This window comes from Lithobates pipiens, unplaced genomic scaffold (assembly GCF_037356315.1).
Source record: "Lithobates pipiens isolate NorthernLeopardFrog02 unplaced genomic scaffold, aLitPip1_a1.2 Scaffold_1, whole genome shotgun sequence".
Taxonomy (NCBI): domain Eukaryota; kingdom Metazoa; phylum Chordata; class Amphibia; order Anura; family Ranidae; genus Lithobates; species Lithobates pipiens.
The window spans coordinates 153,198,071-153,210,256 of record NW_027507685.1 but is presented as its reverse complement, the minus strand read 5'-3'; the positions used below and the strand labels follow the sequence as shown (position 1 = coordinate 153,210,256).

The following is a 12,186-nucleotide window of genomic DNA, read 5'->3' as shown; positions in this document are numbered from 1 at the left end:
CACTTTTGGGTGTAATTCCACTTAAATTAAGCTCTGATTAAAAAAAAAAAAAAAAAAACTTGAATTTGTTTCTGTGCAGAGCTGCACCTCATTGTGTACTCTCCAGTAAATCAGACCTAAAATCACAGAGAAAACATGCAGCAATTGTCAGTAGGAATCCATTGTGAACTACTGCTTTATTCTTACCATAGGCGGCGCCATCTTCTCCCCGAACCCCCATATAATGCCCTCCTCCTCCTCACTTTGTATACCCCATTAGACCCAGCACCGAGCTTGCTTCTTCCGGGACACGCCCACACAGAATTTTCATTGGTAAATTTGAATCGCATTCCCCGCAAGGCGGCACGCTGATTGGCCGGAAAATAACGGCGCTGAATGTTATTGGCTGCAGAGGGGTCTCCTAGCAACGGAACGACTCGACGAGACACGTGATCGCGCTAGGGCCGGTCATGGGATAGAAGGAGGTCAGGTCACGTGATCGTGATGTCATCCAGGTCCTTCTCCTGTAGTGTGACTGCGGCAGGTCCTGTAGAGGGTCTGTGGAGAGAGTTTGGCCACCATGTCCTCTTACCGGGACTGGGACACACTGGAGGCCCTGAAGAACTCTCCGAAGGGGAGGCTCCGCTACAACCAGCAATGGACTTCAGAGGAAGAGGTGAGGAGAGGCGGGAACTAAGTGCACCTGTCATCTTCCGAACTTTATTAGATCGCAGCGTACCATGACCCGGTCTCTGCCCCTGCTTCATAGGTCCGCCCTAGCAATGACCCCTCCTGCCTATAGTACAGTCTATAACCTGGTGTCTTTAGTTTCTGGGAGCTGGATGGGTTAAATCCCTTAGAAGGTTCACTATTCCCTTCACTTCCTGCCTTGGTGACACAACCGGAAACGAGAAGAAATTAAAGGTAGTGAGGGGGAACTCCAATCCACAGCAACATGTGTCCCCATTGGATGATTCCCCTCACCCCTCTGATTGTGTCAATTGGTGAAGTTAGCTGCTTATTCGGCCAGCTTCTTATTCAGGTTGGATTTTCACTGACAAAAGTGATTATTTACTAAACAATCATCTGCAAAGTTTATAATAAAATTGTGAACGTTAACAACAATTCTGTCTCCCTAACCTCCATGTAATTAAAGGGGTAATTCTGAAAAAAAAAAAAATTCTCTATGAAAACCTTCTTGGCTCACCCAGATGTGACCTGTTAGAATTGGGCATCCCTCTCCTTTTGGCTAAGATCAAGTGTAGTATCTGTTCTTATCAGTTACCAGGAGGTGGCGCTTGCTTCCGTCCCTGTTCTACGGCGAGGTGGAGCAGGGGTGGCGGTTGCTATGCAAAACCTGCTGGTGTAAAGGTGACCCGGAGCAGTTTGTAGCCGAAAGGGAAGCCTTCTGATGGGGATGGAGAACCACTGGTCGGCGCCAGGGGAGGGGACCCTGGCCTTCTGGCTTGGATTGTGGCAGCTTTAGCTCCAGTCGGTTTTTCGAGAGGGAACGTTTGTTCCCCTTTCTCCCATCGGGGGAACGGCCTGTACTTCCCGAATGTAATTAGGTATTTACATCTCCTGTGCACAGCCCTTTTCAGATCCCCCCACAGATTTTCAATGGTATTCAGGTCTGGACTCTTGTCTGGGCCATTCCAAAGCTTCAATCTTCTTCTGGTAAATCCATTACTTTGTTTATTTGGATGTATGCTTTGGGTTGTTGTCATGTCAGAAGTTTGAAGATTTTGTGCCAATATTGACTGGTATTTGCAACTGTTCAGAATTCCTTCTACCTTGACTAAGGCCCCCGTGTTCCAGCTGAAGAAAAACGGCCCCAAAGCATGATGCTGCCACCACCTCTGTGAATAAGTTTGACTTGCCCCGTTGACAACGCTCAAATGCTTAGGGAGCCAACCGATAAAAAGTTGGAATTCCTGTAAAAAAAAAAAAACACTTTTTTTCTTTGGCAAGTTCAGTAGCTCAACCTGCAGTGGTGGCAATTGGGGTAAGTAAATCCTTGAGAGACCCCTTGAAACGGGTGCTCAAGGTTTTCCCTGAACAGCATGCCCAGGAGCTGCCAGAGGCTTTGTGATTTTCAATTGACGCAATCAGAGATTCTATCCTTTCAGACTTCTCGCCTTACGCTTGGGTTGGTGCCTATGCGTAGAATCTTATGGTTGAAAAATTGGTCAGCCGAAGCGCCATGCAAAAAGCTCCTGGCTGGTTTTCCTTTTCCGCATTGAAAGGCTGTTTGGAGATGATTTGGACAAATTATATCCAAAAGTTGTCAAGTGAGAAAAGTACCCTTTTGCCCATTAAGAGGAGTAAACGTCCCTCATTTAAATGGGCTCTTTCTCCAGTGCAAGGGGCATCAGCCTCTAGGCAGTCACGACAGCCTACGCTGTTATGTTCAAGAGGTAAAATTCTGAGTCAACCCCAGGGACAAAAGAAGTCCTGGGGGAGGAAACTTACAAGACAGAACGTTAAACTCTTAATAAAGGGGCGTCCCTGCTCGTTCGAGTGGAGGGAAGACTGCTACAATTCTAAGGGATCTGGCAGGAGGATTTGCTGGACAGATGGGTGGTCTCCACAATAACTCTAGGTTACAAACTGGAGTTCCGAGAATTCTCGTCTCCTTATTTTCTCAGATCAAATGTTCCCAAAGATCCAGAGAAAAGTCTCTCCTTCAAGCGTTAGACTGACTTTTGACGCAAAAAGTGATCATGATGGTTCTCATGGAAGAGCAGGGGTTGGGGTTTTATTCAAATCCTTTCACGGTGCCAAAACCAAATGGAGATGTCAGACCCATTCTAGATATGAATGAATGAATGAAATACTTGTATAGCGCACAATGCGAACTGAATCGCCTCTAGGCGCTGTGGCGAGCTTTGATCATCTGCTCTAAACTGGTTCCTGAAAATTCGATCTTTTCGCATGGAATCAATCCGATCACTAGTCTCCATCCTACAAGGAGAATTTCTGGCATCAACCGACATCAAGGATGCATACCTGCATGTACCTATTTTCCCTGCTCGTCATAAATATCTGCGCTTCGAAGTGGAAACGCTTCATTTTCAGTTTGTAGCTCTACCTTTTGGTCTTGCTACCGCACCTCGGGTGTTTACAAAGGTCAGCTCCTCTTGCCCAATTAAGGGCCCAGGGTATAACTAACTATTATAGCTTACCTAGACGACCTGCTCTTGATAGACCGGTCGGTAGCCCGCTTAGACCAAAGCTTGGTCATCATAGTCAACTACCTGAAATACCTATGTTGGGTCCTCAACCTAGGGAAGTCTTCTTTAAAACCAGTGAGAAGACTAGAGTACTTGGGTCTGGTTATAGATACAACCCAGAAGAGGGTGTTTTTACCCCCAGGCAAAAATCAGCACCATAATGGAGCTGTTTCAGGTGGTCAGGGCGAAGAAGGGTCCTTCTATTCGCTTTTTGTATGAGGTTGGGAAAGATGGTGGCTTCATTCAAAGCAGTTCCCTCTGCTCAGTTTTATTCGAGACTGCTGCAAAACAGTATCCTGTCTGCCTGGAACAAGAAAGCCCAGGTACTAGATTTTCCGATGCGTTTGTCGCCAATAGTGAGTCGGAGCCTCAGTTAGTGGTTGATACCCAAGAATCTGCAGAAAGGGAAATCCTTCTTACCAGTTACCTGGAAGGTGGTAATGACAGATGGCAAACTTTTGGATTGGGGAGCAGTCCTGGAAGAGACGATTGTCCAAGGGAAATGGTCCAGAACCAAAAGGACCTTACATTCTAGAGATTCAGACAGCATACCTAGCCCTAAAGGCCTGGGCATTTAGGTTCCGGGGCTGTCCTGTCAGGATCCAATCTGACAATGCCACAGCAGTGGCTTATATCAATCACTAATGCCGCATACACACGATCAGACTATCTGGCGGACATGGTCCGCCGAACAATCTGCCCGTGAGTTTTGACTCAAAATCGTCCGCCGGACAATCCGCCCGTCTGTGCTAGTCCGCCGGACTTTTGAAATGAACGAACTTGTCCCCACACGGAGAAAAGTCAGTTCATTTTAAACGCGGCTCCAGGTAGACGGGACTAGCAAAGGAGGTCGATGTCTCCGCCTCCATTGGCGAGATTGACACCTCGCTAGCCCCGTCACCTGGTATGGACTTAAAGGGGAAGCCCTACGTCGAAAAAAAAGTCCATATCAGACCCTTATCCGAGCACGCAGCCCAGCTGGTCAGAAAAGTGGGTGGGAACGAGTGAGCGCCCCCTCCTGAACCATACCAGGCTGCGTGCCCTCAACATGGGGGGGGTGCTTTGAGCAAGGGGGGCCCTGCGGCCCCCCACCCCAAAGTACCCTGTCCCCATGTTGATGAGGACAAGGGCCTCTTCCCGACAACCCTGGCCATTGGTTCTCGGGGTCTGCGGGGGGGGCTTATCGGAATCCGGGAGCCCCCTTTAACAAGGGGGCCCCCAGATACCGGCCCCCCACACTATGTGAATGAGTATGGGGTACCATGTACCCCTACTCATTCACCTGGTGGAAAAAAAGATTAAAGAAAAAAAAACGCAACACAGGTTTTTAAAATAATTTATTGGACAGCTCCGGGGGTCTTCTCTCCAGACTCCTCCGCTATCTTCTGTTAGCTCTTTTACTAGCGGAGGAGCCCAGCTTTCTTCTTCCGACTTCGGGGGTCTTGTCCCCCTCTTCGGTTCTTCTTGCCGGGCCTCCACTATCTTCTTATAGCTCTTTTACTAGCGGTGGCCCGGTCTTCTGTCACCGCCTCCTCTTCTCCTCTTCTCCCTTTTGAGATGTTGATGCAACGCTCTCTCTGGCCGCAATGACAGGGACGCGTTGTGCGGCAACTTTTATATACCGACAAGGGGCGGGGGTCACAGGTGATGTCACATGGTGACCCCACCCCCTTATGATGTCACAATCCTAGCATCCCTCGGGACTGGGACATCATAAGGGGGCGGGGTCACCATGTGACATCACCCCATGACCCCGCCCCTTGTGCCTATATAAGTCGCCGCACAATGCGTCCCTGTCATTGCGGCCAGAGCGAGCGTTGAATCAACATCTCAAGGAAGAAGAGAAGGCGGCGGCGACAGAAGACAGGGCCACCGCTAATGAGAGAGCTATAAGAAGATAGCGGAGGCCCTGCAAGAAGAACCGAAGAGGAGGCCCAAGACCCCCGAAGTCGGATAGTCCGATCGTGTGTACGCGGCATCAGGGGGCACCAGATGTTGTGCAGCCCAGGGAGAGGTAAACCAGTTCCTAATCTGGGCAGAAAAGCATGTGGCTTGCATATCGGCAATCTTCATTCCAGGGGTAGAGAACTGGCATGTGGGCTACTTAAGTCGCCATCGGTTGTTCCCGGGGGAATGGTCCCTTCACCCTGACATCTTCCTGGCTATATGCCAAAGATGGGGGATCCCAGAGGTAGATCTGTTTGCGTCCATGTTCAACAAGATCGACAACTTTGTGCGGAAACAGATACGTTGGTGACCCCGTGGGATCAGTTCTCTCTGGTTTATGCATTCCCTCCTATTCTGCTGCTACCGGGACTTCTTCGCAGGATCAAGCAGGAAAAGAAGTCCTGGCTCTTGTGGCCCCATCATGGCCCAGAAGATCTTGGTATGCAAAAATAGTAAAGATGGCGGTAGGGACCCCATGGACCCTACCACCACATCCAGACCTGCTATCGCAGGGACCAGTGTTCCATCCTACCTTACAAACGCTAAATTTAATGGTTTGGCTATTGAAACCCACATTCTGAAGAATCGCGGGCTTTCAGGCTATGTTATCTACCTTGATTAATGCAAGGAAGCCAGCTTCCAGAGTCATTTATTATAGAGTCTGGAAGGCATATGTTTCCTGGTGTGAATCCAGGGGTTGGCATCCCAGAAAGTATGTCATAGGTAGAATCCTTGCCTTTCTGCAAATGGGGTTAGAGATGAAGCTGGCCTTGTGTACTATCAAGGGCCAGGTTTCTGCCTTATCGATATTGTTTCAACGTCCCCTTTCTTCGTATTCTTTGGTCCGAAGCTTTATACAGGGGGTAATGCGGCTTAATCCACCAGTTAGAGCACCCCTGAGCCCTTGGGACTTGAATTTAGTTCTGTCGGCATTACAGAAACAGCCTTTTGAGCCGATATGACATATTCCCTTGGGCCATTTCTTGGAGTACATCACGGGACACAGGTCTCTCCCCTCATCTAATACATGTATATTGCTTTGCTACAAAACCGAGGTACACTCAGTAAGGGGAGGGAGTTATATAGGGATCTAAACTTCCTGTCTAGGGTGTGCCATTGTCCATTACCTAAAGGTGCCTATATAACCCATACAGTAATTGCTGTGGCTCTGTGTCCTGTGATGTACTCCAGGAAAAGGTAAGCTATTATAAAAATCTTATTATTAAAAATATACATTTTACACTTTAGTTTTTTGGGGTGGGGGAGGGGTTGTCAACTTTGCTGCTATCACAAGGGATGAACAACATTCCTTGAGCTGGCATGGACAGTGACAGGTCTCTCCTTTTGCCATTATAATCATCAGATCCAACCAAGATCAATTGTATCACATGCTTTCCCAGCTTGTTTACATCCTGGCAAAACCGGAAGTGTCAAAATACTCGTTCTTGAACCATAGAGATGATCGGGGAGGTTTCTGATCCTTGGTCATCTCTATGGTCAGCTGGCAGAACAACCGGCTTCAGCCCTGGCCTCCCTGGTGGGAATGGAAAGCAGTCGGGTGGACTTCATTCCACTGCCTGTGAACGTGATCCTCATGCTTACATTTTTATGAATGCTTTTTTTTACCCCAAAACATTCTCTGCATTAAGGTAAAAAAAAAACTTTCTAATGCTTCCCCTCCCTTGGATACTTACCCTAGCCCGATTTCGATCCACTGAAGTGCCCATGTGCAGCAGCTCTTCTCTACTCTTTCTTGACTTCTGCTGCTGTCAGTCAAATCCTGTGAGGAGGGGGCAGTTCCGAGCAGTGCTGTGTGCGTCTATGGACGCACACACAGCCTGGCTCGGGATTGAGCCCGCACTAATGCCCAAATAGCAGGCGGCTTGCTATGGGGGCGTTTGAAGAAGTGAAGGAGCCAAGATTTCCAGCAGGGGACCCTAGAAGAGGTGGTTCAGAGCTGCTCTGTGCAAAACCAGTGCAGAGAGCAGGTAAGTATGCACCCATGGTTATCTTTTAAAGGCTGACTGGAGTGCAGCTTTTTCAGGTAAATATAATGTACAATATTCACCTAACACAGCCACATTCACCAAACCTTTTCATCATCTTTCCTAGGATTTGCTGAGTCAGTCCATTTGCATGCTGTCACCATATGCTGGCTGGGTTCTAGAGAACATCATCCCAAATAAAACCTTAATCGACGGCTCTGAATGTCAGGAGTACATGCAAGATTCAAATGGTCTCTCCTCAGTGTCAGCACCAGCATCTCCAGTCCCCCCATTAATCTCCCCAGCAGAGATGGACAAAAAGCAGGTGAGCCAAGTCAATGCTTTTATTCTATTTCATGCAGGTTGGACATGTGTATAACTTATCATTGAACAATTTTCTAGGAAGAACAGATCATCTTGGAATCCTGTAAAGACGTGGACCCTTTTTTAAGGTTGCCATCTGCCAAAATGTTGGCTGTGGAAAGCAAGATTCGCTCATTTGAGGAGGAACAGAAGATGAAGTCTAGGGTATGTTTCTATGTGGTTTATGTATGAGGTTCCTGTTGTAGAATGTCTGGAATCATGGAATCAAAATTCTCTTTAACGTATTAATAAGATAAAAACGTTTTGGTAGATTGCAGAGGGATTAGAACACCTGTCAGTTTTTATTGCTGCCTGTACCACTGTTTGGGAGATTTATCATCTATATGTCCTATTTACTCTTATCCCTGAACATAAAAGTGGAAAAACCATCCCCAGAACAGGAATAGAGGGAAGATCTTTCAATGGAGACACTAGTTCTGATGACTTTGGAGGGATTTCCTCTCACGTCCTGTTTTTGGTTATAGGACAGGAAATGAATGGAAATATCCCCAATTGGACACGCATGGAAAGAACAGACGTGGTTTATAACCAAAAAAAAAAAAAAAAAAAACTTTTTTCTTTTTAGTTCTACTTTCACATGTCTGATAGATCAAAGCATTTACTGTATCTAGGTAGATGGAGCTTGATTAACTAACTGGTCCTTTTTCACGCTCTTTGAGGTATATGGCACACCTATGGTGTAGAAGCCCCATCCCTAGTAGGATTGGAGAGAACTTGGTTGCTATGGTGTGTGTTTGTGTGTTTGTGTGTGTGTGTGTGTGTGTACACATGACAAGGCTGCTGTCCATGCCAAAGAGCCCCTTTCACACCAGAGGTCCGATCGGGCCTGCCTTTTAGGCAGGTCCAATTAGACCACTCATTGTTCTCTGTGGATCCGTTTCCATCTGACCGCCCCATAGAGAATAACAGGCCTTTTCCACTCTGCATAGCAGACACAGACCTGTCATCCACCTGCTTAGCGGGGATCCGCAGAGAGATCCCCTGCTGAGCAGGTGGATCCATCTGGATAGATTCTGCTCCGTCTGCAGGGGCCTTATGCTTTTTTTACATTGAAGACAAGGCCAGTGTGTTTTCCTAATATTTTTATGTATGCTAATGTTCTAAATTAGATATAACCTCTAATGAATAGCACAGGGGATGTATTCAAACAGTTTTATGGTAATTTACGAAACTGTAGTAGAGACCCGTGCTGAGACCAGTATGTGGGCTGCAATAGCTGTTTTCCTTCTGAACATTTTCTTTACCAGGTTTACAATGTATTGAAGACTCAGAGGGCCAAGCAACTAGCATTTTTAGAAGTGGGACATGCAAGTACAGAGTTCAGCTTGCATACTGTCTCCCAGCATGTCACTTTGGGCCTCTTTGATGGCTGGCCTTGTTGACCTAGAGAGAGATGTGGATGGGGATGTCAAAGCACAGCTCTGTAAGCTGATGCCAGTGTTTGCATAATTTGCTCATATGCAAAGATAACTGCAGCTGTCTGCTCTGCAATCCAAATATTAATATTTTTTTAGCTTACTTGGTGCATCTGTGACTTTTATCAAAGCAATAAGTTCAGTTAAACGCATTACCTTTTGGGTCCCTTCAGAATCTGGGGTGCACCCTTTTTGAGCTTTCAAACCTAAGTGTGCTCTGTAGGTAGATTGCAGAGAAGGTATGGGGCAAGGGAATTGTGGGGACTCAAGATTAGAGATCTGATTTGATCTTAAGATCCAAGACACAGAGCACGCCAAGATAATTCTGTTTAAAAAAAAGCACCTCCATTGCTTCCAAAAAAAAAATTAAACAAAGGCCAGCATAATAACACTAATGGTTACTGGTCTGCCGCTGGAACTGTCGATCTTCACTCTATAGATTACAAAGTACCTTCTGTATCAATCACACGGCTGCATTCGATGGCCTGTTCTCTGCCAAGTGCAATGGTTCCATCAGCTTGGTGCTACCTCATTAGTGTGTCTTGTAGTAATAAAGGGTTGGTGGCACAGAGAGGAACCTGGAAGTATCTGATTAGAGCTGCATGATTCTATCTAAAATGAGAATAGCAATTTTTTTTTTTTTGCTTAGGATAAAGATCATGACTCTTACGATTCTCGCGGCGTAATATCTTTCACATTATACAAAAAAATTGGGCTAACTTTACTATTTTGTGTTTTTTAAAATTCATTAAAATTGTATTTTTCCCCCAAAAATTGCGTTTGAAAGACCGCTGAGCAAATGCAGTGTAATATAAAATTTTAAAATTCTCCAGGGTCTCTGCTTAAAAATAAATAAGTATGGATATGTGTGTTTGGGGGTTCTAAGTAATTTTCTAGCAAAACATACTGATTTTAACTTTGTAAGAAACAAGTTCAGAAAGGTTTAGTCTTTAAGTGGTTAAACTTTGTGTGTGTGTGTGTGTGTGTGTGTGTGTGTGTGTGTGTGTGTGTTTTTGACAGCTGAGTGAGCAGAGAACTCTCTACACTTGTTACATGAATGAATCCGGATCACGATTTTTTTTTTAACGATTAATCACGCAGCTCTAGTTTCTGATACCTGAAGTGTCGGAATGCAGAAGATTCTTTGGCCAGTAGTAGTGGCCTAAGAATTTTTAGGCGTTTAGTGCTGTCTGTATCCCAGCTTGGATAATACATTAATACATCTTTTCTGTTTGTAATGGTGACCATTTTTACCAGGACAGAAAGTGATGGAAATCCAGAATTTATGCTGGCACCAGAACAGGGGTTGAGGGTGAATCTTTCAATGTGGACTTTTGTTTTGCTGACAAAGAGGGGATTTCCCCTCACCTTGAGAAGATTTCTTGTTACTTTTTCTGGGATATTCCTAAGTGGGCGCAGACGGCAAATTAAAAAGAAGAAAAACTTTGACAGTGGTCCCCAAAAAGAAAAGTGACTAGAGATTTTATTTTCTACTTTTTCAGGAAGAACTGAATGCCCGTCTGGAGTATGTTAATCGGTACAACAGGTCACTGGCAGAAAAGGCAGCAGAGCAGTTCAAACGTTTTGAAGAGATGTTGGAATTAAAGCAGCGGCAAGAAAAACAAAAACTTGAGGAACAGCTGGAGAAAGAGTGAGAAAATGCAGAAGAATCATCCCATTCATGTAATGCTTTGTAATGACTTGTTTGCTTCATGAAATATCTTGTGTTTTTTTTTTTTTTTTTTTCTCTTAAAGCTCAAAGGAGGCCTTGGAACGACAAGAAAAATTAAAGGAGGAACATCGCCACAGGGCCAAGGTCAGATGATATTTAAGATCGTCACATGCTTGTGTGCTGCAAGTACAGAAGGGACTGGTGCTAGATATGAGAAATGTCTGATGTTTTGAAGGATTGTAGATTTAGCAGAAATAGTATTGCAGTAGAGATGGTCCTTAACCAGATTTGCCCTCCATCCACTGAGAACATTTGCATGTAGAAGAAAAAAGTGCCAGACAGGACAAATCAATTAGGCTGTAAGTTGTAAAAAAAATTTACCATTGGAAGTTGATAACCAATGCATTTTGGGGTGTACCAGAATCTCCTTGCTCAGGGCTTGGATGTAAAGGACTGATTGACTTGGCAGTGTAAAGTGTGCCTGCTGCAGCAAAGCATTCATACTTGTCTCCAATTACAGAAATATTAAAGCGGCAATCCAGTGGCCGCTCTGGATTATTGCTTTGACATGTCATTAAAGTACACCTTTGTGCCACTCCCATATACTGCATCTCACTGTGAGGGTTTAAGCAGCAGAGTCTGTGCTGCCAATCCAGAAAGCAATTCCAGAAGCTGATTGACAATGCTGATGGCTATACACCCTGAAATATTTGAGAAAAATTCTCAAGTAGTCTTCCAGGACGGCACCATGAGCCAAGGTCTACCTAGGCCTCCTGATAGACTAAGTAGGCCTGCCTTCCTGGGAGACTTCCCAGAAACACCGTTGCGGGTAAGTGTAACGGGTCTTCCTTCCTTCTTCTTTCTTCCTTCTTTTTTTTTTTTTATTTTTTTTTTTTTTTTTTTTCTCAGCAAAAATGGGGTTAAAACAGGCAGTGAGGAGTCAATGTGAATCTGTTAATCTCTTCTGAAAAGCATTCCAAACACAGATCCCTTTTCAGAGGAGAGATGGGTTTGGATGAATGTTTAAACCCAGCCTTTGATATGTTCAGTGCATTTTATACAGGAATCGCTGCTTGCAGTAGGCAAGGTACAATGGCATATGTAGTCCTTGGAAACTGAATTTTAAAGTGCATGCAGGGAAACCAGGAAGTTATGGAAAGAAAGAGGCAGCACTCAAAACATGAAAGGAGATTTTTCATGCAAGCTTATATTGGCTTATTAAACATACCGTATATACTCGAGTATAAGGCGAGATTTTCAGCCTCTTTTTTGAGGCTGAAAGTGCCCCCTCGGCTTATACTCGAGTCACCGCTGTCTGACTGCTCGATCAGCGTATCGAGCAGACAGACGGCGGACATTAAAATTCAAAAGCCGCGCCTCCTTCTCCGCCTCCGCCTGTGATAGGCGGAACACTGAATTTCCCAGCAGTCAGTGTTCCGCCTATCACGGACATCCGTTCATTCTCATACTACGGACGAGTATGAGAGGATGTCCGTGATGGGCGGAACACAGGCTGCTGGGAAATTGAGTGTTCCGCCTATCACAGGCGGAGGACGGAGGCGCGGCTTTTG

The 12,186-nt window shown here is 45.6% G+C and overlaps 2 protein-coding genes across 3 annotated transcripts in view; one reads left to right on the top strand and one right to left on the bottom strand.

Annotated features, from left to right (window-relative positions):
- The window catches only part of ODF2 (outer dense fiber of sperm tails 2), a 152,826-nt gene extending 152,529 nt beyond the window's left edge, over positions 1–297 (bottom strand). For both annotated transcript variants that reach the window (XM_077478699.1, XM_077478701.1), the window contains exon 1: positions 187–297. In XM_077478699.1, coding sequence (XP_077334825.1) covers positions 187–201 — 15 coding nt within the window. In that variant the 5' untranslated portion in view covers positions 202–297. The remainder of the gene's footprint in view (positions 1–186) is intronic.
- Positions 298–484: 187 nt separating this feature from the next.
- The window catches only part of GLE1 (GLE1 RNA export mediator), a 46,639-nt gene continuing 34,937 nt past the window's right edge, over positions 485–12,186 (top strand). The window contains exons 1-5 of the mRNA XM_077478698.1: positions 485–655; positions 7,272–7,469; positions 7,547–7,672; positions 10,446–10,594; positions 10,699–10,759. Coding sequence (XP_077334824.1) covers positions 560–655; positions 7,272–7,469; positions 7,547–7,672; positions 10,446–10,594; positions 10,699–10,759 — 630 coding nt within the window. The 5' untranslated portion in view covers positions 485–559. The remainder of the gene's footprint in view (positions 656–7,271; positions 7,470–7,546; positions 7,673–10,445; positions 10,595–10,698; positions 10,760–12,186) is intronic.